The sequence below is a fragment of the Pyrgilauda ruficollis genome, unplaced genomic scaffold (genome assembly GCF_017590135.1).
Source record: "Pyrgilauda ruficollis isolate IOZ18807 unplaced genomic scaffold, ASM1759013v1 scaffold7, whole genome shotgun sequence".
NCBI lineage: Eukaryota > Metazoa > Chordata > Aves > Passeriformes > Passeridae > Pyrgilauda > Pyrgilauda ruficollis.
This window is the reverse complement of record NW_024528821.1, coordinates 8,262,337-8,287,926: the sequence shown is the minus strand read 5'-3', so window position 1 is coordinate 8,287,926 and position 25,590 is coordinate 8,262,337. Positions and strand designations below refer to the sequence as shown.

General features: G+C 38.9%; 1 protein-coding gene across 4 annotated transcripts in view; it reads right to left on the bottom strand.

Moving 5' to 3' along the window:
* GRIA3 (glutamate ionotropic receptor AMPA type subunit 3) overlaps nt 1-25,590 on the bottom strand; it is a 143,672-nt gene that overhangs the window by 100,256 nt on the left and 17,826 nt on the right. For all 4 annotated transcript variants that reach the window (XM_041485258.1, XM_041485257.1, XM_041485259.1 and 1 more), the window contains exon 3: nt 9,222-9,461. In XM_041485258.1, coding sequence (XP_041341192.1) covers nt 9,222-9,461 — 240 coding nt within the window. The remainder of the gene's footprint in view (nt 1-9,221; nt 9,462-25,590) is intronic.

Sequence of the window (25,590 nt, the reverse complement as noted above, 5' to 3'; positions counted from 1 at the left end):
AGGTTGTTAACCTGCTGATCAGTACATCAAATCTTCCATCTGAAAAGTGGGACTGGAACCCCTTGCATACAACATTCTCTCATTGCTTTTTGAGACCATCAAATAAAAACTGCTTCAAAAGCACAAAGGCTTTAACAAAGCTAAATTCTTACACAGCATTCACCCAGCATGGTATAGTTCTGTATCAAAAGAAATTCAAACTGCATATGAAGTCTCCCTTTTAGTAGTGAGAAAAGAAAATGTGTATCATTGCTCATCTGAGAAGCTGTTTTGGAGCATCTGAGGACACTCTATGGAAGGAGAAGCTTTGCTTTACTAACTCATGGTTGAGACATCTTTTACTCATGTATTTCTCAAGCAGTGGAAAAATGTCCTTTGTGTTTGGTGTTTTTTACTACTTCCAACTATGACAGTCATTCTATTAAGCTACAACAGCCTGTGCTCACTCCACAGAAGTTCTTCACCCAGTGAATGGTTCATTTGATTTCTTTTGGGCTGAAAATCACCTTCTCACCACCACACCAAGCTCAAAGAAGGGTGTAGTCTCTCCCAGGTATGTTGGGAACCTGTTCCCTTGTTGTGAATAAGAAACAACTCTTCCATAAATACCACGGGCCACTAGCAGCAGTTGTCTACTCACTAGGAAAGACCAATTTCTAGGTGAAGAAAGATGCACTGGAAGAGCAAACACAGTCAAGATCCAGAGAAAGGTGATGACATTTGCAAACTTGTAAGAATACTAACATGCTAAATAACTGCCACCCTAACTGCACTAAGGAGCAAGGTGTCAAAATGTCCTTCCTTTGGAAAACTTGTGATAACCAGAACATGCTGCTCCACTGAAGTAGTCAACTTCACATACTAATGCAAGTGCACATACTATGTTACACATCTCTTCTTGGTACATACTTGAAAATTGCTTCATCTTGATTTTGTATTAAATAGTGCTGCTCTCAGTCCCACTGAGAGTACCAGCTGCCTTATGCAGATTTTAAGTCAGCAAGACCATTTACTTCCATGGACAGAATCAGCCCAAGCTCCCAGGTAAAGCCAGCCTGCCTTTCTTGGAGCATCCATATGCTGAAGACACCAAAGACTTCCAGACTTTCAAAGCTGTGCTGCATATAGAGATGTAAAATAATGAAATCAAGAAAAATAACTTTCAGACACTCCTAGATCTGTTGGGTGAGATGGACTAAATAAATAGGTTTGATAAAAATTTACTCTCAGTCTTTTGCATACAGGTTTTCTTTTTTACAGACGTCCTTCCAAGTCTAAAAAGTCCTATCTCCTTCCCAGGATCCACAAATTCCACCTTGTCTCCTCTGGTTCCAAGCAAAGCCTGTCCATCACCTCCAAGGCTTGGCTTAGTGTCAAGTCCTTGCCTTTGCCTCAGAGCAAAAGGGCCAACAATGCTTCTCACGTATCTTTTCATCCCCTCCCCACTCCACCTCCACTTGGAAACTGCTGAAACTGGCTTTGTTGCAGGAAGTCTGGCAAAGTGAGATTCTGACCATTTAAGCCTTGTTGTTGCAGACATAAAATCAACTGAGAACAAAAGCATCTGCCACTTAAATTACTTGTGCACACAATGAAAAAAATTAAATGTTACGGCTCTACCAAAAGTTGAAAAAACATGCATATTTATGAAAAGATTAAATATTTAAAGGCATGCATTTACCCAACTCAGTTTATAAATACAATAATTTGCAGACTTATCTCTGCAAGGCATTGGTGAGTAGCAATGCTGCTGGTTTTCCTGTTTACTACAAACAGGATATTCAGGGCCTCAGCTCATGATCCTGAGGATTCTGGCTGCTTTCATCAGTAAAACAAGGACGGACACATCCTACTTTAGACCTCCAGACATCATTTATCCTGAACCTGCCCATTTCTACTCTGTATTCAGAATGTTCTGCCTCAGGTTTATGACCTGATTTCACATAAGGTCAAGACAGACTCCGACACTTGCTCAAACACAACTGGATTCACACTCAGTGTGAATGTGGATATGAGGATACTGTAATACCCTTTTCTTTATGAATGGGCTGACACACTTCCTTATTTTCCACGGCTCCATGGAGCAAGACACAAATATATTGTACATATGCAGTTACTCCTCTTGTTGGAAAACCCTGCTGACAATAGTGTGTGTTCCAACAGCTTCAAGGGATGCTCAGGCATGGAGCCCGGGCATCTCAACACCAAACTGAGCCCACTGTGTGTACACAACTACTGTAAAGAGGCACAAAGCTGCCATACAGAATACCCCCATGAACTCTGTGCTGTTGGTCTTAAGCTGCATCTTGCCATCATGATACATCTCATGCTGGATGACTTTCAAAGTTGATCCATTCCTCTTGTTCCTAAGCTAGTAAAACGGTTTAAGTGATTACCAGGGTAAGCTAAACAAATAGCAGCTAATGGGAAAGATCAGGAAAAAAGCTTAAGGCTCTCAGTCCACCTAAAAACCAGCCAACATCCATTCTCCCACACAGGGTCTCAATGTTTGTTTGGGCAAGGATCAGTGAAAGGGCTTTCTTCTATATCTGTGTACCACAGAGACCAAGATAAAAGGAGTTGGTATGAGACTTCAGAGATTTCAGAAGAAATAAATGGAAAGTGAACATCAAAAGCTAGATTTAACTGTTCAGACTCAGATTATTCCTGAACATATTTAGGCAGTAAAATCAAACAGTAAAGTAATCCTGAAATATTTCAATTAAGGTCCTGGCTTGTTTCCTGAATAGAGCTTTGGTTCATACATTATACTGTTGAAAGCAATGAAACAATGTGCCCTAAATATGTATGTCAAGGTTTGCCTCCTTGTGAGGTTAAATTACTTTTATTTTATACAAACATCTCTAAGCAGTATCTATGACTTTAAACCCTATAGAAATATAAATTCTAGGTATTATAAGATGGTAAAATCACTCATGCCCAAAAGACCGATAGTGAAATAAACCAATCATTTTCCTATTGCATCTAAGTACAGTGAGTATGACTGTTCTTTAAATCTAAAGACTGGATATTCTATCATAAGGATCTTTACACTGTGTGTGTTCTCTGCTGTAGCAGAGCATGAAAACCTGAAACTACATCACATCCTTTCAAGCAAAGCCATGCAAAAGATGCCACATTTTATGGCCATGCTGCAAGTTGTTTTTGACCTAGAAGAAAATTTCTGCACGGCAGTTACTGGTGCACATAAGTCTTAGAATGTAAGAGACCTGTGACACCTGGTCCTGTGACAGGGGAGGCCTTGGCAGGATTTGACTCCCTACACTATATAAAGTGGGAAAGGAGAATGAGACAGCTTATCTACATAGCTACTTAAATGCCAGCAATTGATACTGTCTCCATGTCACTCCCATGATCCTGGACTGCTGACCAAAACACTCCTGCAAAGAGCCAAAAAACTCAGAAGAATCAAAATTTGTAGTAACTCTCCGTTTTGTGGTCACTTTTTTATAGGCTTTTTTTTATAGGTCACTTTTATTTTATAGGCTCCCAAACAAGCTTTATATGTTGCTTTATTCTTCACCACAGATTGATACTTACAGAAGAAAATGTCAACATTTTAGAACCTTTCATACTTTTGAAAGTGTAAGCAAAATTCAATGCATCAACCTCATAGGCACAACTGAGAAGAATTAAGCAGGTATAAACGTACTAGCAAACAAGAATTAAAATTTTAAAACGGACCAAGTCCATGTTTAATTCTGAGAAAACTGTAAGCCACTGTTAATTCCTTTTTTCTTTATGTAAGGGATTCAGAGATGTTTTTCAGCTAGTGGGATAACTCCCCTGCTCTGAAGAATAAACACGTTAATGAACAGCTCAGCTATCAGTTCTTTTGACATTTGACTGAACAGCAGGTACTGAATTCAGGGTTTACTAATGCTGGTGCAGCTACTACCACGATTTTTATTTTCCCCTTCATTGAAGAATGATCTTTATAATAAAACTTCCTGACATGCAGAAAGACAAAGAGTCTAAGAAACGAGCTATGTAGAAGGAGGAGCTCTTTTGCACTTCTCTGCTGATGGAAGGTGCTTTTAAACAGGGGTCAGTCACTCTCTGTTTACATTCTTCATTGTTGTTTTCAGGGGAGAGTTGGTCCACTAGAACTCAAAATTCTAAAATCTCTAGGAATCTACCAAGTACTAAAGCACAGTCCTTTTAGATTCCATAAAAATTAATCCTACCCCACATTTTGACCAAAAAAAAAAAAAAAAAAAGTTACATTCTACATAGGAGTACCTTTCAATGCAACTCTTAATTAAAAAAAAACCCAAAAACCCATCAATTTAATTTTGTGGAAGCTATAATGAGCCTGGTTCTACATACCACTTTTATCAGCTCCAATCTCCCATTCCCCAGGGAAAGCAGTACAGAAGTGTCTTGTCCTTTGATAGCAATAGATAACTAACCTCATTCTGCAAAAGCAGAACTCAACAGAGTTGTTCTTTGTCTTCAGCAGCAGCAGGGAATCAGACCTCATTGCCTTGTGCTGAACCCATTTTAAGGCAATTTGATGCCTTACACATGATCACTGAAAAGCTTCCAGTTGTACCTTTTTTTCTCCCCATTCTTTTCACCTGGCATTTCTTTATGCAACAGAGCACCAGGAAGTTTTATATTTAGAAGAAATAGGACTGGTCATATTTTCTGAACCTATATTTTGAGGCCTTCTGTACCCTTACCTATCCATTACATTCAAGTCAAATGTTTGTCTTTTGGTAGCAGCAAGGATTAAAGATGTAATTGCTTTTAAAGCAAACATTTTCAACTCTCCTTAGCCAAATAACCTGGGGCATTAGATTAACACTTCCCTGCCTCAGCCTTCATCCAGTCACTGCTAGCCAATGAAAAAAAAAATTACCCAACAATAACCATATTTATTAAGGCTTTTTTTCCTTGACTTTAGGTCTTGCTAGATATCTACTGATAGACTAAATCAAAACCAAATGACAGAAGAACTTCAGATTTAGTGAGGGGTTTGCTTACAATGCCACAAAAAACCTGTGATGTCTCCATACCTCTGTCCAGACTGAGCTGCCATTGAGTAGGAAGGCATTACACAAACACAGTTGGCCACTTTCCTGTCTTGTAATGACCCATGACCTGAAGACTAGATGCAAATCACATAAATCACTTGGAGTGGTTTTGTTTAAATGATCTGCCTGACAGAAATACACGTCTTTGTGCAGAGTAGGTATGACAAATCAAAATAACTTAGGAAAAAAACATCTGTGTTACATTGACAGATGGAAAGCAAACAATCTGTACAAAACTGTGTTTCTCTGGCAAAAATAAACCAAAATGTTACTTAACATAATGAAAATTTAAATAAACAAAAGCTTCAGTATTACAGTTCACCATACCATTTTTATAATTAAGAAGTATTTCACACTCTCAAGCAACAATAAGATGATTATGAAACCCGCAAGTTTACTTCTGCACACATTCACACCTGTGTTACTTCAGTTCACTGAATTCAGTGGAACAACATCTGATTTAAGGTAAAGCAAGAGAAGAGACAGAGCTGAAGACTGAAAGTAAACCTGAGTATTCTGATGAAACGTAATCCTCAACATGAGATACAAAAGGTGACTTTCCTGAAAAGTGCACCTAAATTCTTAATAGCTTTCTGTACATAACCTCACCTCATCTCATCCTGACATAATCTCAATTAGTCTTAGTCCTACTGCAGAGAAGCCTACCGAGGCAGTTAGCACCACACAATTAATCAGATATTTTGCACGCATCACAGCAACCAACAGTGTCAACTTACTGATGTGAGTTAACACAAACAGAAAGCAACCCTGCCTTTCCCTTTCACATGAACTAAAAGCATGTGGCATGGAGTGAACATATGATTGTTTCTTCTACACACCACTTAATGTCCTTTCTTCCCTTAGCAGCCATTTCCTAAAGTATCATTGCACTCTGAAAAGCATGTTTTGGGTTTTTCCTGGTGGTACTAGAGGAGACATGTAATTTGGTATTTCTCTTAAATTTCTGTTTCTTAGTAGAAGAATAAATTTATCAACTGAAATTAACAATAACACATACTTCTTGCTGGTGAAATTAATGAATCTCACCTTTTCTTTTCCTGTGTGCTTTAGCAGTTTTCAAGAAACTGAATTTTACACCTTCACATAAATATGCATTTGACAGCACAATCTGCAGTCATTTCATAGCAACAGAAAATATTATTTTATACTTAAGAATGTAAGTATATACAATGTACACACTCACTCAACTGATTAAAAGCTTCACCACCTATCTGTGTAATTACACATCTTAATTTTATTCTGTTGTTTGAGATTTATCTTTGGTCTTCACTGCAGGAGCCAAACACCACAGTATTGTACATAATATCACTGAGGAGGAAACCATGCAATTACACGACTTGATGGTAAAGAACAAAAAGAAAACAATTCTACAAAGCTGCATTTTCCTAAGCTTAAACGAAAAGAGTTCAATAAACCACAAGAACCTTTACTCAGTTTTGTATGGCATGTGTAATATGCTGTGGTATTAGCAGTATATGCAATGCTTCATACATGGTGGTGCTTCACTTCAGCTGAATATGGTAAAGCTACTTACAACATCAGTTCAGTCCATAAATAATATTGAACATAAGAAAGAACAGTCTGATATTTAGTGATTTCTCAGGTTCTCAGCGAGTTTATAATATTCCTAGAAATGCACTATTTAAATGATAGTTTATCTCAGGAACTGACAATTAACTGCTCAACACATTCTCTCTGCAGTGTTTGTGCCCCAAAGCCGTTCAGTATCCAAGACAGGAATTATTAAAAGTTGGGACAGCTCTAGTGTTTGCATTTCTTAGCAAAAGAACATGTACAGTCTATTCACTACCTGACACAAGCAGTCATTCCCCATTATTACCGTCCAAACTTTTGGGGATTATTTAGGCATTTGAAGGCCTATCACAACAAATTGGTGAGCTTACTGGAATTGCCAAATGCTTCAGGTACCACATGATTATCACTCCTCAAAGGAATCTAACCTCCATTTCTCAGTACCTAATTGTCCTGCATCTCTCCTATGGTAAACTTCCTAATTTATTATAATACTAGAAGAATTAAAACTCTTGATAGGATGGCTACCAATTTCTATGAAGTAAACTAAAACAGCAGTAAGTGAGGCTAATAAACTGTTCATTTTTTCCCAACTTAGCAAATAATAGGTATGTTACCAAACAGCAACAACTAGGAAGAACAAATAAGATGGCCAAATATAAGTTTACCCCAAACAACTTAAATCCCATCATCAAGCTTCCTATATGTACTGATGCTTCTTCCATGCTAAAGACACAGTTGTCCTTTATCTTGCCCTGTGCTACATTTTATAATCCTACAGTGACCTTCACTGTCATCTCACTCAGATTTGTCACTCTGACATAACACAGGGCCAGTCTAACACCGTTGTGAGACACTGGAGGTCACAGCAAGACTTTGGCTAGCCCTTGTAAGATTATGAGTAAAGTGTTCCAAAGGGATTAGCCATGATAACAAGCTCAGACTGTGTCTACCTAAAGATTGTACACACTGAGAACTGCAAATAAATGCAAGTTTGAGGTTGCAAGTCTCCCCTCCTCCTGACTCCTGTTATTATCTCACTTAGTCTGACAGTTATGTCAACTAGACAAGTTCTAGTGAAACTGTTATTGCTTTGGATGATTTTTCCTGTCTAAAGTGCCAAATTTCTTGAATGACTCGTTAAACTCTTTCCAAAGCAAACTTTATTAGCCTTAATCATGGTAAGTTTCATCAGTCCTGGAACTAATGGCATTTTACTTCATCACACACTGTAAGTTCATTGTATTTCGCCACATCAAATAAGCCTTTCTTACTCAGACAAACTGCTTATTCACAGGAGCTTTCATTTAAAAGTGGACTAAGCCAGAAAAACAGATTTATGGGTAGTGATTTTACAAGATTTCAGAAGTAATGGCATTCTCAACTTCTCCATATTATCCTACTTAATCTCACAGCTAGGGTTTTTCAGTGCTAGAAATGGTTAACACCTCCAAATCACTCAGAAAATTTGAAATGCTTGGCATTCACCTAAATCAGACTGAAAATTACTTTTTCAATACATGACGTTTTAGGTTTCAGTTGGGTTCTTAGTTGGGTGATGCTACTATTCTTCAACGTGAAAAGCACACCCACTGAAGATTTGATCCTTAACAATATGCAGTAGCCTAAGGAAATATTGTCATGGGAGCCAGGAACAGAATCGAAGCTTCTTTGTCTCTACTGAGATCCCTTTGATCTGAAAAATTTCTTGAAGTTGAAAATCATAAAGCTGGTAAGAAGGGCAGTGGCACATCTATTTGATATAAAAAATGCTACCCAGGTGAAATCTGTAAGCAGAAATTCAGCAAATTCAATACACTCAGAGCAGGTGGCAGCTGAAAGATTCCTCACAGAAAATGGTTCTGATGTCTAGTTCTCTTTTGACAGATTTTTCTAGACATATTTTTGCTACATTTTATGCTTATTAGTAGTTAACAATTGGCTTAAGTATGAACACGCTGGTTTTAATACGTTTCCACTTAAACATAACTCTGGTCATTCTTGGCATGTATCTCAATTTGTCTCTGGAATATGAGCTATCTAGAGCTACATTGTTCCTGTTGTTGGATCAGTATTTGCTTGCTTAGGCAAGAAGCTTCATTTTTTTTCTTTCCCCACCTTTTTCTCTGGGCTCCAGCAGAGATCTTACACAATATATGCTTAGACCATTACTAATGCTTAGACATCTCCAGTGTGTATCTTAGCAAGGATTGCCTTTGTCCACTGACAGGAGAAATGTGCATCTATGTAAAGTGGCGTGGGATTTGCAATGTCATGCACAGTGGAAGGTCCTGCTTATCAGCCTTTTTCACAGTGTTGACCTTATTTATTTTGCAAGGACTCAAACACCCTGGCAAGTGTGGAGTCTGCAGCTCAGTGGAAACCAGGCATGACAATTGAATACTTACTCTGCTAACACTATTCTCAGACAATCTCCTTAAAAGTTATCAGTAACATGAAGATGCCTCCTGGTCATTTATCCATTCACTTTAGCTCCTTCAGAACATTCTACCTACATCCCCAAGAAAACTGGGCTGCACGTACTGATGCTGGCAATACTTAGAGCAAGCTATGAAACAGAAAATCAGTCAAAATGACAGTGCTCACCCCGTTCTGTGTCATAGAGGTACACAAACTTTTCCCACTTATAGTAAGTCAAGAGGCTCAAGATGGCTCCTTTCAACGCTGGCCGCATCTGGATGACGAACTGCACATCTGCATCTGTCGGGAAGCTCGGTGTGATGAAGGACGTGTGAAGGGCTCCACAGAATGATGTCAGGGTGTTCATGGACATCTGGTCATAGAATCCAAAGATGGCATAAACTCCTCTGGAAAACTGTGAACAGACTAAGAAAGACAGAAGAGGATGTTAAAATCTGATATATAATGAATACAATCAAACTTTCAAAGTATATTTGAGGTAAGCCTTCCAACCATTCCTGAAATTATTCTGTATGATGCAGCAGATGGAGTGAATTGAGATAATATATACTAATTTCAGTGTAGTAACCAGTTGTACCAACTTTGTAGCACAAACTGGCCTGAACACATTTAATTTTTGTTGTGCTTTGTCCTGTGTTGCTACAATCCACTAATCCCTCTTTATTCTTCAAAAATAAAGATGGGATTACATTACCTGTGTGTAAATAACTTTCCTTCCTTGAGTAGCACCTTGAGAACACTGTGAGGAGCTACATGACAAATGTCAGGCCTGCCTTAAAGTCAGAATGTTAAGGGGTATTTTTTCCTGGTATCCAAAATTGATTCAGATCTGATTCAAAGAAATCTGAATGTTTTATTCCTTTACAGTCCACAACTCTGAAACCTCTGTGTGGTCTTTTTCAGTAAGGAATTATGGTGGCTTCTTAACAGAGTGTTAAAATCTTTCAGAGTAATAAACTCTGTGACTTACTATACGACAACACAAGTGAGGAGCACATATTGTTGCTTCACGGGACTAAAGCCGATCTCCCTTAAGCTGAAGGCTCTTAGTCATTAACTTAGTCATTAATTCTGCTGTCCTGAGGAACTCATCTTGCACCAGAAAAAACTCAAAATGCAGACAAAGATGATTTTTTTCCACATGAACTTATCTGGGAAGGAAAATACTTCATTATTTCCCATCCTTTATAGAGATTGAACAATGACCATTTTGGACAAAAAGAAAATATTTCGATTTGTAAACATAGCCAGCTTCATGGCATTGCAGGAAAAAGAATTTCTTTGTTGTTCAGCTTTGTAGGAAAAGCACAAAGTTCTTGTGACCCTGGGTTCTTTCCTTGGAGGGAGTCTGCATCAGAGAGAGGGAGCCCGATCTGTGAGGTGCTGGGGCTCTGGATTATAAAAAGACAGTACAACTGCAATACAATACAGCACAGCAGCACTTCTAATCATACCACTGCTGAACAGGGATGAGCAAGGCCCATTTGTAATGAAAAAAGGCTTCCCAGAAAAATGTTCATTCATTAACAATTAACAATTTCACTTGTCAAGAACCGGATTTAACAACAATTTACAACCAGCCCTATTGTACTGGGGTGATTTTATGGTGATACTCCATTCCCTAATCCTCTGCTTCATGCCCAGAAATGGCTGCTTTAGATTTAATATGAACCAGAGGTTGGGGCTGGAGCCTGGGAAGCCCAGGTGAAGGCTCTGTTGGAATTCTCTTCACAGGGTGTGCTCCACACACCATGGACAGGGATGTTACGTTGCTCCTTTGTTGGATGAGTTTTGCTCGCTTAGGCAAGAAGCTTCATTTTTTTCTTTCCCCACCTTTTTCTCTTGACTCCAACAGAGATCCTTCAGTTTTTTGGTTGTGTGTGTGTGGGTTTTTTTGGTTTTTTTTTTTTTTTTTTTTTTTTTTTTTTTTTTGGGTGTTGTTTTTTTTTCCTCCCCCTTTAACTGTTTTGGCTTGGTTTTTTTCTTTTTTTCCCCCCTCCAATGCTGGGAGCCTGTGGGGGCTGTGCCAGACAGCCCAGGCCTCAGGAGACACCAAGCCAGCAAAGGAAAGGACACCAAAACCCACCAGCTTTTCCTGCTGTGTGGAGGAGACCAGCACCAGAAAGGCTCCCATCTATCTGCCTGGTGGCTGCGTGAGCTCCTGTGCCTCCCCTTCCCTGAGACAAAGGGCACAGCTGCCATCTCTGCCCCCTGGCCACACAGGCCTGGCAGGGCTGGGGGTTAAGGTTTGGAAATTTCAGTTTCCAGCATTTATTCAATCCTTTTCTGTGCCTTGTGTGCACCCTTTTTTGGTTTAATGAACAGTTTGGGCTTTTTTCACTTTCACCCATTGGTATTAATTTCTCTCATTGGCAAACTCCCTTCTCTTTAGAGGAAACCTTAATTTCAGGGTTTTTTCTCCTAAAACTTGTCTCTAAACCAAGACATCCACTAAACTTCTGCAAAAACACTGCATATATAACTTTGCAAAAAGCAAGTAATTACCAGTAAGGGAGACATGACTTCTACACAGAAATGTACAGCATTGCTACTTCTGAAATAGCATCACATTTTCCACCATAAATGCTACCACTCAGGATCACTAAAAACTGTAAGAGTAATTTTAAAAAGGATTCTCCACAATATCAGCTCATTGACACAGCATCATGGAGAACATCTAAAATCAGCAGTCAGGTGTGAAAATTTGATTTTCTTCCTGAAACTCTCGATGCAAAAACTAGAGGCGCTGTTAAGGAATTTCTTTAAGTATTTAAGCCACTGTAACAGGACATGACCAGCAGCAAATAGCAGCTGGTGAGACACAGAAAGGAAATAAGAGGTGGTAATTTCTGAAAGGAAAGTTTGCAGAGGTATCCACCACAGAAAAAAAAAAGATATAAAAGAAGTTTTAATACAGTAAGAATTTATTCCCAGAGGCATGACTGAGGAATTAAATACACAGTTTAAAAAGGCATTTTGTTAAACTACATACCAGCAGGATATAAAGCAGAAAAGCTACCATAAAAAATTATCTGCTGAAGTAACAAATAAAAAGCATTAACTTACAGATAAAAAAAGGGAAAAACAAAAATTACATTAGTCTCCAAATCATTGAAATGGTGTCTCAACCCTCTAATTCCATAGGAATAATCAGTGAAGTGGGATTAATGGAGTGTCCTCACATACAATGATCAAGCTTCTTTCATGTATATATTAATGGCATAGTTTTTATGTAGATTCTGTACTGCAGAGAAAACCAAGTATTCCAGGAATCATCCCTTCTTGCAATATAAACATTCACAAAGATCTCCTGATCCTAAAAACCACGAGTATTTCAAATAGTCCTAGATTCACCCATCATCTCTTATCAGGTGTAAGACTAAGGAATACTTCTGAACTGTGACTCAACTGAGTTGAACTTTATTTTCATAGCAGATTGTGCTCTTTTATGCAAAATGCCCATCATCAGTTGGTGAATAATCTGAGAAAAAACCAGCCTGTGAACAATCTGACTAAGCAGGACCTTCTCCAAGTAACACCTTGGAGCCAACACGGAGCTGCTGCCCGCATGGAGGCGAGAGCTTGGATTTGGTCTTCAGAGTACTTGTAATTATTTTTCCTCCTGATTTTGGAGGATCACCAAAAATATAATCTAACAAATGCAACTACCTGCCCACTCTTATTTCTCCTGGTTCAGGTTTGTAGTCACAGCAGATTTTAAAGATTAACCCTTTGATGGACTGTCTTCTACTAATAGTTTATTATTCCTGACTATCTATACTGCACGCACTGTAGGGTGCCAATTTAGTTTTACCAGCCTATTTAAAAGGCAAATAAACCTTAGTTTTTATAAGGAAAAGCTAAAAGGCCAATTATCTTGGTCCTCGATATTCATTTGCACTTTTTAACTCACAGTTTTGTTAAAATTTTGTAGCATTAGGTCCTCCACACAGTTTGTGACCTAATCTCCTCTGTGATCAGACAAACCTATAGAATATCCATGAACCCAGAGTCATATTTGTGCTTGTTTCCCAAAAAAACAAATGTGTAATCAGATTCATTTTAATTACACTATTATTCTAACATCACTGAACAACAAGAAAAAATTTAAAAAAACTAACTAAGCCTTAGCCTTCAGCTCTTTTTACAAGCTACTGTCTACTGACAATCAGAACAACCTTCATGTCTGAGTAAAAATTTTGGTATTTTTCCTTAATTAATCACAGTTGATTTATTGGGGTTTTTTTTTCCTATTCGAAAAATACAGATGGTCAAACACACACTTTGGCTGTTAAAGAGATTATTTGGACAAGTCCTAGTTCAACTTCATTCCTCAAGAAAAAAAGCAGGCTTTTTTTTGCTGAGCTATGAAACTGCTCTTCATTATGTGGATGCACATCTGTTTCCAAGGACAGGACATAACCAAGTTGCTTTATAACCTGATCTGAAAAAGTTTCAATGTCTACAAATGAGGGAGAGGTCCTGAGCAGCAGTTTCCCAATGGGAGATCATGATAAGCCATTATTTTGGCATTAGGTACAAGGTGAGTATTTATTAATGGAGATTTAATGCTGGACTTATTCTCACAGTGAGCTGCCACGTGTCATTGTGTACAGGAGAGAAAGTGATGGTATGACAGAAGTCTGTGAATTTGCAAGCATGTCAAGAGAAGATAAGAAACTCTCAGGTCATGACAGACTGGTGTTTCCTGCCAAGGAAGGAAAATGCTCAGAGGCAGAGTGATAACAGTCGTAAGCAGAATTTACTTAAAAAAAAAAATCAAAAAAACCACCACCACACCAAAAAACCCCAAAACAAAAAAACTAAACGAAACCAACCAAGCAAAATAACAAAACCAAGCCCTAGAAAACCCAAACCCCACCGACCAAAATGCAACTACTGAAGCCAAATAAATAGAAATCTTAGTTTCCACACTGAGTAGCAGCTGAGCCATCCTAGGCATCAGTGCAACCCAATGAACCCAGATATCTCTTTAACTTGCATTTCCATCCTTCCTCCAGTCAAATCAGGCCCACCACTAAAACTTGCTCAGATTAACCAGGTAAATTTTTGTTTGGTTTTTTTTGCACTCAGATCCCAGGAAGGCTGCAGGCCAGAATCTCAAAAGACGTCCCATTTCACACAAGTTATTAGATGTTTTAAGTATTTTTAAATTTTTTTTTTTTTTGCTTTCTAATGGTATTTAGTTTTTCTATATTTTAGTGACTGTGAGTATTCCTGACACAACAAGGTTGTATAAGACCTGACATTTCTACTGTCTATTGCCTAGAAGCTAAAGTCAAAACTTCTGACACCTTTTTTTTTTCTTCCAGCTCTTACTATAAACAACTGAAGCGCTACTAGGAACATTTACAAGTAGGTTTGGATTTTGTTTGTTTAAAGAGAAGATGCATAAAGCTAACAAGAGGGATATGTTACTGGTGGAATGTAATACATACTTTTCTACTGGATGATACCATTTTTTTACTGGATTGAAAAGTCAGCAGGATCCTCCCAGTTGTGGCATCCAGTGCATTTTGGCCCTGGATGCAACAGCCCGGTAGTTTTGGAGTCAGGGGTTGGAGGCTACAATACCTCAGACACTATTCCTCCTTCATTACTTGTTTTATGAGCAAGTAATTTCCCCTTTGTCCATATCAGTTTCTTACAGAGTAGGTCTGACAAAGTCACCCTGTGTCACAGGGCACTGTGTTTCAGCAATACTCCCCCAGCTCTTGGGAGGGAAGGCACTGCAGGAGCTCTGTCTCAGCTGACATTATCGCATGCTGCTCAAACTGCTCCCTTGGTTTTGTGTTCTGCATTTTTCTCAGCTGTGAAATAATTTTATTCTCTCCACTTCCTTCTGCCAATTGTCTTGGATTCCAGACAACTCTCACTGCCAGCTTCAGCCAACAGACTAATGGGACTACTTTACAATGGAATAATATGCAGCCTAACTCAGAGCAGTTGCCATTTTCTAGGGCTCCATCCTGACCTCCTTGTTGTAATAAAGCAAGGGTTACCATTAACATTACCTCTTACAGTAAGAATACAGACTTTCTCTTAGAGAGACAGACAATGCCTCTACTACTTTCTTTTGCTTTCATTTTAATACACAGAATGAAAAGCAACAATTCTCTCTACCTTGAGCCCTGAGGAGATCAGCACAGCAGTGCCCCTGAATGCAGAATGAGCTTCTTTCAGGGGGCTCCAGGCAATCAGACTTGAGAGCTGCCTTTAAAGACAAGCCCATTATATTAAAAATGTAAAATTAAGTGAACTGCATTTACCTATAGCCAATAAAACGATCTTTTACATTTTAATTAAGACTGAATTCTGTCATGAAGAAAATATTGTTTAAAATTCAGGTGAGAAAAGATTCATTTCTGAAAGCAGCTATTCCTGGAACACTTACCAGTGAAAATTCCTGGGGGCAGGAGGGAACCAAGGAAGCTACAACATGAAATTTGATACAAATCTTCCTGAGATACTGGCTATAACACGACTTCTCATCCTACCTAGAAAAAGATATGCCCTCACAAACAAAAAAATATCCCCTGAAAACAAAAAAGCCCAACCCAAAACCTCACAGCAGAGCACACAACAAAACCATAATTTACTCCTGTTACTTCAGTTATGGCATCAATTTTCTCAATGATGAAATTGCAATGTTTTATCTACTTCTTTTTACAAAGAACTACTCAGCTTGCTTTCTTCTGTCTAATGTCTTCTCCAAATATACACACTTCAGTTTGCATTTCATTTTAGTAGAGCAAATAAAATAAAAACAGCATGTTCTGGCAGCAGGAGGGAATATTATTAAATAGTAAATGAATGGATTAATCCTTATGCCTTTCATATTTTACAAACCATTCACTGGACAGCAATTCTAAACACATGTTCAGATCCAAGCAGCCTTGAACACTCTCTGGTCTGATCCTGTTCAAGATTACTTCAGTCACCAGTTCCTAACTCCATCACGCACCGTTAAAGAAGTTTTTATTTCTTATCTGCTTTTCAAGATGACTTTGGAACCCCAATCACAAATACAGTTCCTTGGTGCTGAGTGCTGTAAACACCCATTGCCACAACCTTGGTTTCTTTCAGCGTGCCCAATTGCTTATGACATACTTGACTCATTAAACTTCACACATTTTGGCTTTTATATATATGACTGTGGTCAAATAAAACCCTAACAGTGTGCATGAATTTGTTGTGTGCAGGATCTTCTCTTCAAACTGAAATGTTTGTGTGAATTTTTGAGTGTATGAAAAATGCCAGCTGGCAATGACAAACACGAGCCACTTGGGCTGTAACAGTGCTAGCGGGAACACCAGCAGCACCAATGGGGGTATCCATTGTCCATTATTGTCCATATTGTCCATTAGCACAGCTTCAGTCAGATAAAAATAAACCAGAATAAAAACCCCTCTGGCCCAAACTGCCAATTTTATAGTTACACGAATTAAAGCTTTGGTATTTAAAAAACTAGCTAATATGTTTAATATGTGAATTAAAAGGGCAATCTTGGGTACCAAACTGTAAGACAAGCTGAACATAACCTTGATTTTACTGAGAAAGCTGTGCTTAACTTTCTGAAAACCTCTCTAGTCTGAGAAGGTACTGCAGGTAGCCTGAGCAGCTGGAAAGAGGCAGTGCTTCTTGTATTGCTATTTTCTACTCGCTTCCATTTAGCTCCCAAGCTACTTCCGAACTTAAAATGGTGTAGAGTGCAAGCTACCTCTGTTTTCAGATTACTGACCACAAAGCTAAAAAAACCCAAATATCTTTTTATTCCTGTAAAATCTTGTTAAAACTCAAGCACGAAATGAGTCTTTTGTCCCACAAAACTGCCAAATTACAATGCATGGCTTTCATTAAAAAAAAAAAGAAAAAAAAAGAAAAAGAAAAAGAAAAATCACTGGCTATTCAGAATCTCTGTAATTGTGACATATTTCTTATGGCGGAAGAAACCCAGAAGTCAATCCAGCCAGTTTCCAGGAAGTGTCAGACTCTTCTCAGGACCAAAATATGAAAGGATTTTGTTTATCTGGGATCCCTGTTACACACTGATTTTTTAAAATATACCATTGATTATGAGTACTATTAGAACATTCCTTTTGAAAGGCTGTGAGTCAGATAATCATGATCCATTTTGAAGTATAAACCATCGGAGTTTGAAAGAAATAAAATAGGGGTTTAAGCTTAAAATGGATCACAGGTGAGAGAAGATATATAGGCCATAAAAAGCAACTGATGTTTTTGAAGATGATTTAAAAAACGTGCTAGGTACTTAAAGACTATACTTAAGTATGTGCTGATCAGAATACTACATTATCCTGCTTGTGTCTTTACAAGATGGAGTTCAAGCTCCCAGACCAGGCACCACCAAGCTTTCTATTCTTAAACCCACCCTGGTAATTCACAATCTTCTACTGTTAACAGAGCACTTTTCATCCTGATCCCACCATCCCCACAGGCTGCTCACAAGAAGCATTTATTTTAAAGGAAAGCTATTAAAAACATACCACACAGTTTAAAGAGCTTTTAGAAAGAAGACTTTGTAACACTGTTGTAGAAGTCAAATTTAAATGCTGGATTTTTGTTCTTTGTGACCTCTTCTGCTTTCTGCCTATGGTGATCTTGACACCAAAGTAGATGCTTACAGGAGAAGCACAAGAGGCTTCTCTTGGTAGACAGTTAAACTCACTGCTGGAGAGAAATGGAAAGGCATTGGTATCTGCCTTTCATACCCTGCTGAAGAGATGTTTCTGCTCAGCTACTCCAGGATAATCAATGCCTTGCCAACAGCAGCAGCATGTGCAGTGCCAACACTCTGCTCCTGATTGCAGCTCCACCATCCTGCACGCTTAAGATTTATGGCAGAGGCATTCCTCAGGTTCAGAGAGTGTTAGGGACTTAATGAGTGGATGTAAAGCAGTTCACTGAGCTCTGACCTTCATGAAAGCTTTAGCCAATCCTATACACATAACCACACACTCCTTTCTCCATGAACCATGGGAGATGAGCTAACACCTGTGTGAGGGAGCCAGAGGACCTGTCAAAGCTTTCTGCAGGAGGGTCTAAATATATTCACAGCAAACAATGATCATTTGTGTTCCTCACATCCAATATCCAGCTCCTGCTTTGTGACTAATCTCTGCAGAAGCACAGACAGCGTGCATGCAACACAAATATGTAACACTCACTCAAGTGAAATAACTTGTTTCCATCTGTTGCACCATTTGAAATGCTTTTAATTTAATATGGTATGTCATGTCTGTTTGCTCTGATCACTTTAGACTGTAACTGTATCTCTTATTTTTCAAAGCAATTTTTCTAAAAACATTGGTGGGAGCAAAATACAAAAACCCCATTCTTTCAAAAATTGTCCAGTTATAACACACCAGAAAATTCAGCAGCCATTTATTTACAAGCAGGCAATATATTCTAATAACATGCATATTCACAGTTACACAAATGTTTCTGTAAATATATTCAAAGTAGTAAGAGTTCCACAAGCCATTAAGCACCCTGCCTTGGAACAAAAAGACATGTTCAAAAAAGTGTTTTTAACATGATTTTGACAAGATGTGGTAGACCGGGGAGTACCCATTTCACTATTGTTACCTTCTTCAGAGACGATCCATCTTAACACTTTAAACAACAGGCTAAGGGAAAGCAAGAGCTTTTTGGTATGAAGAAAAAAAGAAATCATACCCATCAGAAAAGGGCGGCATTTTGTATCTGAGGATGTTAGGCAGAACGTAGGGTTGAATCAAAGACAGCAGCTGAAGGCAATGCTGTGCCTCAGAGCCGTGAATCAGCAGCTGCGATCTCCAGCACCCCAGTAATCTGAAGGGATTTCTTATATCACTGGAACATCTCAGTGTGGAGGAAGTAAAAAGGCAGAGGCATATTATTAAATGTATGCTTGTTCAGCAGATCCTTTCCTAAGTGATTTCAGAAGTTGACTTCATTCTGGGCCACTGTGGTGAGAGGCAATAAATCAAAACAAGGCTCTGGCAGTGTGATGAAAGATGAGCTGAGTCTGCTGAGGTGGTGCCATTTATAGGCCTGTGGGGATATATTACAGAGGATGAGAGAAGAGGCAAAGTGGCCAACACACCTGAAGCACTGAGCTGGGTAAAATTCACCAGGAGGTGAAGGTCATGATTAAGGTTGTTCAAGGAGAACGGGGATGCAAATGCCAAAACAGCAGCTGTGCAAGCAGCCTCCAGCTCTGGAGGGTTTCCAGTTGGCTCTAGGTCTGCAGAGCATGGTGCTGGCTGACAGACAGCCCAGCTTACCCAAAGCAACAGTCCCTCACACTTTCCTGGAAGCTCTGCAATGGTATTCCAGCAAGAACTGTCACTGTCAGTACATCTTGGACCGGTGGACTGGATTTCATATTTCTGTATCTCCTCCCCTGTTCTACTCAAAGTTCATGGGCCATGCAATTCTCACCCTTGTGTTCCACTGCTGTCAGCTGATCAGTCTGAAAGGCTTCAGATTCATTAATGCAGAAGCAGATACAGGATGTCTGTGGAAACTGGCTTCAGGAGCCAGGGAATTATTTGAAGATGCTCGTTAGGGGTCCAGTAAAGCACCCACCAGTACCACTGGAGAAGTTCACATGGAATTCAGTGAAAGCTGGACTAGAACGGAAAGATTTATTCACACTGAAAGTGCAAACTACAGAAATACCACATCAACACCCCAACTGCCCTTCCAAAACATCCTCCCATCTATTTGTGTTGATATTATTTCTATCTGCCTGAGCCCTCAGATTTTTTTCTTGCTATCAGCCTCCTGGACCTTCATGATCACATCTGACAGTATTTCACAGACCAATACCCTCAGCTAAGCCAGTGCCTTATTTACAGGAAACAAGAAGAATATTATTCTTTATGAATTATGCATAATCACTGTTTATCAAGCTGGGTTAATTGGCACATAACAAAAGAGTTGTCTGTTGCACAGCTGAATAAAGTGGAAGCCAAAATTGATGGAAATGGTACAGCAAATGCCTGATTGTGAAAGAAAAGTCACATTGCTACATGTTAATTCTTAAGTGCCCTTTCAGAGGGGGAAGGGGAGGCCAAGAGAGACAGACCTAGTTTGGAATTATTTGTTAATCTCAGAGGGTTTGGACACCATGTCATAGCTTTAAATACTGGTTTAAAGTCTGCTCTCAGCCACCCACATAGCAAAATGTTAACATGGTGCACATGCATTTTTTGTGCTCCACAAGATGCTGCTACATTCATAAGCAGAGAACAATCTCATTAATCATTAACAACAGCATGAGACTGTGGTCTGCAGGGGTATGAGTGATGCTGATAGAGCAGTGGGGCTCTTCCCACATCTTTACTTGACAAACAAGAGCTAACGGCCTCATATCAAGGCCAGACTAGCAGCCCTTTGGTTCTAGGACCAAGAGATCCTAGAAGCCCTCATCAGAACGCTGGGTGTATCACGAGACAGTGGCAGTGAGGGCAGCACTTGACTTTCTCTAGAACACACTCACCTGAAGAACCACAGCTTAGTTAACCTTGGTCTACATGCACAGAGGGTTTTACTTAATGCCCTACATCCCAAAGCTGTATGCACAAATTTAAGAACATGTTTCAGTGTTTTGATGGACAGACCCAGACTGAAGCTCCAGACACTGAATCAGAGCTGAGGGTCAAATTACCATGGTGCTCACTCCAGCAGGCCACTTCCATGAGGCATTACAACTGAGCTGTATGAGGGGTTGTCAGATGATTTAGTCTGATTTACACCATTACACTTCCACACTTCTTTGGTCTCTTCTCTACTAACATTAGTAAAATCTCTCCTAGCAGTAAACCACCTGCAAATCCATGCCTTCAAAGTACAGTCCCTCCTTCCCTCCCCCTCTCCCTCACTAGGAGAGTTAACAGAAAATGAGAAGACTCCTGTAACTTCCATTCCTAAGAGTTAGGAACTCTTATTCACAAACATCATGCAGGCCAGAGAATCCTCCTGTGATCTTATCATGTTTGTGGTCTCATCAGCATGAATATAAATCAATGTAGAACCACAGATACTTTAAAAAAAAAAATCTGGATTAAGTTATTGAGTAACAGCTCCTCCCTACTGGACACTTTATTACAAGTATCAAAAAAATTATTCTCTGGCTTTTTACAAAAAAATCACTAAATCTGCTAACAACTTGCTTGTATACTCCAATAAATTCCAAGCATCCTGCAAAACTACTGAGTAAGCTTAGAAGGGAGAGAAAAATGAAGCAGGAGGAAGTCCAAAGCAACAATGTTGCTGCAACACTATCCCAGCCTTTTCTGGTTTTGGGAACAAGAACACTAATCCTTATGGCAGAAAGTAAATATGAATTTCTAAAGAGAAATGCACTGTGGATGCTTCCTTCAGTTAGACACATCAGCTCTCAGTCTTTGACAAACCATCAGGAATTTATCCCATTTAGGGGATATTTTTTTCAGCCAAGGAACAAGCAGATGAGTCTCACCACTGTCTGAAACACAACTGTTGGTGCAACACCCAAATCAGAAAAGAGCTGGGGGAAACAGTCTCAAAAGGGCAGTGTGTATCTTTAGGACAGTAGGTCTGACATCCAATTTACCAAACGGCTCAACTGCAGCACTTTGGATGACAGATGGCAATAAATTTCTCTGCCTTAAGGCAATTTCCTACAGGGCTGTACCATTCCTCAAGCTCTGCAGTGAGCTGCAGGATGAGCTCTTTCCAGAAGACCATCATCACCCTGAAGGCCTGCCCCCACTGCTGCTTTTTCCTTGCTTGCAGCACCACCTGTTCTGGGAGGTCAACCATGGAACAAAACTGTGCTAAGGACAGGGAGAATCTTAGTGAGAGTTGAGACTGGAGAGAGTCACTGTCAGCTCTGGGTGACATGACCAGGCTCAGGAGCTGGGCAGCCCTTACTCACAGCAGGCACAGACACAGTGATGGGAGGAACCATTTCATGAACTCTATGAACTCGATTAATTTTTCAGCTGCCTGTCAAAAAAGCTTTTAAAAAATCAGCTTGCTATGCACAACAGAATAGGAACTGATATGTGACTACAGTCAGAGATTGTAAATAATGTCTTACTTTAATTTAAATGTACCCATGCCCTACCAAATAAAAACTTATTAAATTTCTGCTTTACTAATTTCTTATAAAGTAACACACAATATCCTCCAGTTTTTACAGATTCATGATTCTGAATTTTAAACTGAAAATTCCACTGCCAATTTCAAGGTAAATTTAAAATATTTGTCTCTTGTCAGAACCCGTGTAATAGTCAAGAGAAGCATTCACATCATTCAGCAAAAAGCAGCTCACCAAATCTCTCTCTCTGCAACACACACAAATCCATCTCATGTAATTCTATACTGCCTGAGCTGCAGACAACAGAAAGGGCTATGATAATGTGCCCTTGTATTTGATATTAAACTGATTCATTGTAGGAGATGTTGGGCTACGGCTACTTAATTTTCCTACTCTGATTCTCAAACCAACTCCCTGACAGAGTCAAGCTTTTTAAAGTGTCCCATCAACAGACTATTTTTGGACTTGAAAATTTTGTAGGCCTTGAACAGATTTATTTGTTGAACTCAGGTAGTAAAGCTTTTCAGATAGATTAATGGACTAAATGAAGTGTCTCTCCAGACTATACCAGAAGGCTTAAGAGACCTCATTTTCTGAGAAATGTCAGCTATAGGCACAGAAGACTTCTTTGTACTCTGATTTTCTCTGTGTATTTTCCATTTGCACGAGCGAGTCCAAGCCCTCCTTCCCAGTGGCAATGTTATCAGTGAGACAATACCTTTCTATAACAAAAATAGCACAGAAACTTGCATAAGAAAAATGAATTTGATAACAATAGAATGACTTTCTCATAATAATTTAATAAGTTGAAGACAGGAAGATTTAAATCCTCCAGAAGAGCTGCATAAAAGGGATTGATGAATTCATCAGCTCCTCCAAGCCTCCCAAAGAAGCCCAGACAATATTTCTTACCTCCTGTTCTACAGATATCACCTATAAAAGAAAAGCAGGCATTCAAGTCCCTCTATTATGCTATTCTTTGCCTCTGGGGCTAAACTCACTGTAGAATCTGCTTTAAGTAAATGTGACACATTTAAAAATATTCTGATTTGTTTCTAATCTTTCTCATTAGAATAATACACTTGTAACGCCCTTTCGGTTAGGATCATGGTTCTGAACCCTGAAGTTACCACATGGACATACAGCAAGCTACTGACCTTTATGGTTTTCCACTAAACCAAGAAAAATCTGCAAAAACATTGCCAGAAATGTAAACACATTGCCAGAAATGTAAACACATGTTATCACTAGTTTTGGTTAAGCACTGTCAGTATATTCCAGTATTTCAAGAAGTCCTGAGACCTACAGAAACCATATCAAACAAACTAAATTATGAACTCCATGGATTGAAAAATCATGGACTGCTCAAAATTTTTTATGGATTTAGCAGTATACTTTTACATAAAGTTCTTTCTCTTTTCTTGTTATTGGATAAATAAAAAGAAGACAAAGTGATGGGACTAACAAACACAGAAGTGTAATCCTGTAACAAGTCAGCAATTGCTGCCACATACAAAAACGAGAGAAAAAAAAAAGAAAAGAAGAAATATTTTTTCCCCTCTGGTTGACTGTCATGTTGGTGCTAAGGACAGCAGGAAATAACTTCACACATAATACACAGAATTCATAAATTTTAACCTGTCTCTTTAAGCACAGAACCTTTGGGATTTTTTTGTTTTAATCTATGTTTGATAGTAATATTTCATTCCAAATTATTGGGTCATACAGGGATTCAGTGGTAGCCATCTGCTAGGAGCCTCCTCTTCACTCGGGGGAACAAAACTACACTGAATCTTTCATCTTACTTTGTTGAGTTACTCTAGGAATAGAAAGAGATTGACATTAACAGGATAATTTAGTAGCCATGAATAGATGGACTAAACACTAGTTCCAAATTATTTCATTTCTGTTCTTTAGAAAAAAACTTCCCCTTCCATGAAATCTACCCATGATACAGTAATTAAAAATCCTTCTAGACAGCAGACACACCAAGGTTGTCCCCTAGAAGTATTTTCAAGCCATTTCACATCTTAGAAACAAGCGCAACTTAACTCTTGGCTCCAGATCCTTTTCCAAATTGTGGCTTCCCTTCACATACTTGGTCCTATTCTTCCTCTCCCAACACCCAAACCCATTCTCAAACAAAACACATCCTGCTATCACACAACACTGAATAAAAACATAAGAGGGAGAGTATTACCGCAAATAAAGCAAACCATGTCACAATAAGAATATTTTCTTTTACCAAAGGGATGGTTGAAACAAATGTAAATAAATTCAGTATCTAGGATTTTCATTACTTCAGCTAAGCAGAATAAATGTGCTGGGTCAAGGCAATAAGTGAAACTAATCATGCTCTACAGAGCTGTAGCCTCCTGACAAGCCATGTTCTGAAGTCTCTTTCTAAAACTGTTTTATCTACAGAGTCCATTCAAACTTCCCAAGTGAGGGCACGAATCCACAGCACAGTCAGCTAATTAGAGCCAACAATGTGGGAAATGCAAGATAATTAAATTCTTCTCCTAAAAGATTTATTTCTGAATACCAGTTTTGGGAGACTAGGGGGGAGCAAGTGAGAAATTAATCTCACTCTGGAAAACTTAACTCATCTTTGTGAGACTCTCCCCAGGAATGGAGCAATAATATTGTGTTGCTTATTAAGAAACAGCACTGATCACAGTACTATTACACATAACTTTAAAATCTGTGCCCTTGATATCAGCAGATATTGTCTGCACAAGCAGAAGACATACATTTAGTCCATGACAAAACTGCAGGGAAAAAGAATAAGACCAAGTCTGAATCAAAAGAAAAATATAAATAAAACCCAAGAGTTCTTAAAAATAATTGTCAAACACAAGAGGAAGGGTTCTTCCTCTAAGACAGCATAATCAGAGTTTAAAAACATAATTCCTGCCCAAGACTGGAAAAGGCTATCTGAATGCATGACTCTGGAAGGAAGAACTGGGCTTGTGATTAACTAGATCTGAAAAATAACCAGTTATTTGAGCTAAGCAAGCCCACATGTTCTCATTCTCCTGAAAGACAACACAACTCACTCCAACTGACATCTAACAGAGATTACACAGTTGCCTCCTGCAATGGATACTGCCACTCACACAGAACAAAGCTGGGGCCTGAATTAGATATCCACACAGCATTTCATACAGCTGAGTAGACTGTTGAAAGGCAAGTCTGGACCTCAGGGTGTTCAGTTTCAACATCCAAGCTCTCCAACAAGGTGTTAATACCCTTATGGACAAGAGCACAGAACACTGAAGAATATTAAATAAGGTGGTTTAGCTACAAGCCCTATACAAGCAATGTCTCAAATGACACTATCACCCTTTCTTATTTCTTCCTCTGCCATTCTCGTCTCAAGAGCCCAGATAACCATCACAGGTAATCTTTATTATCACA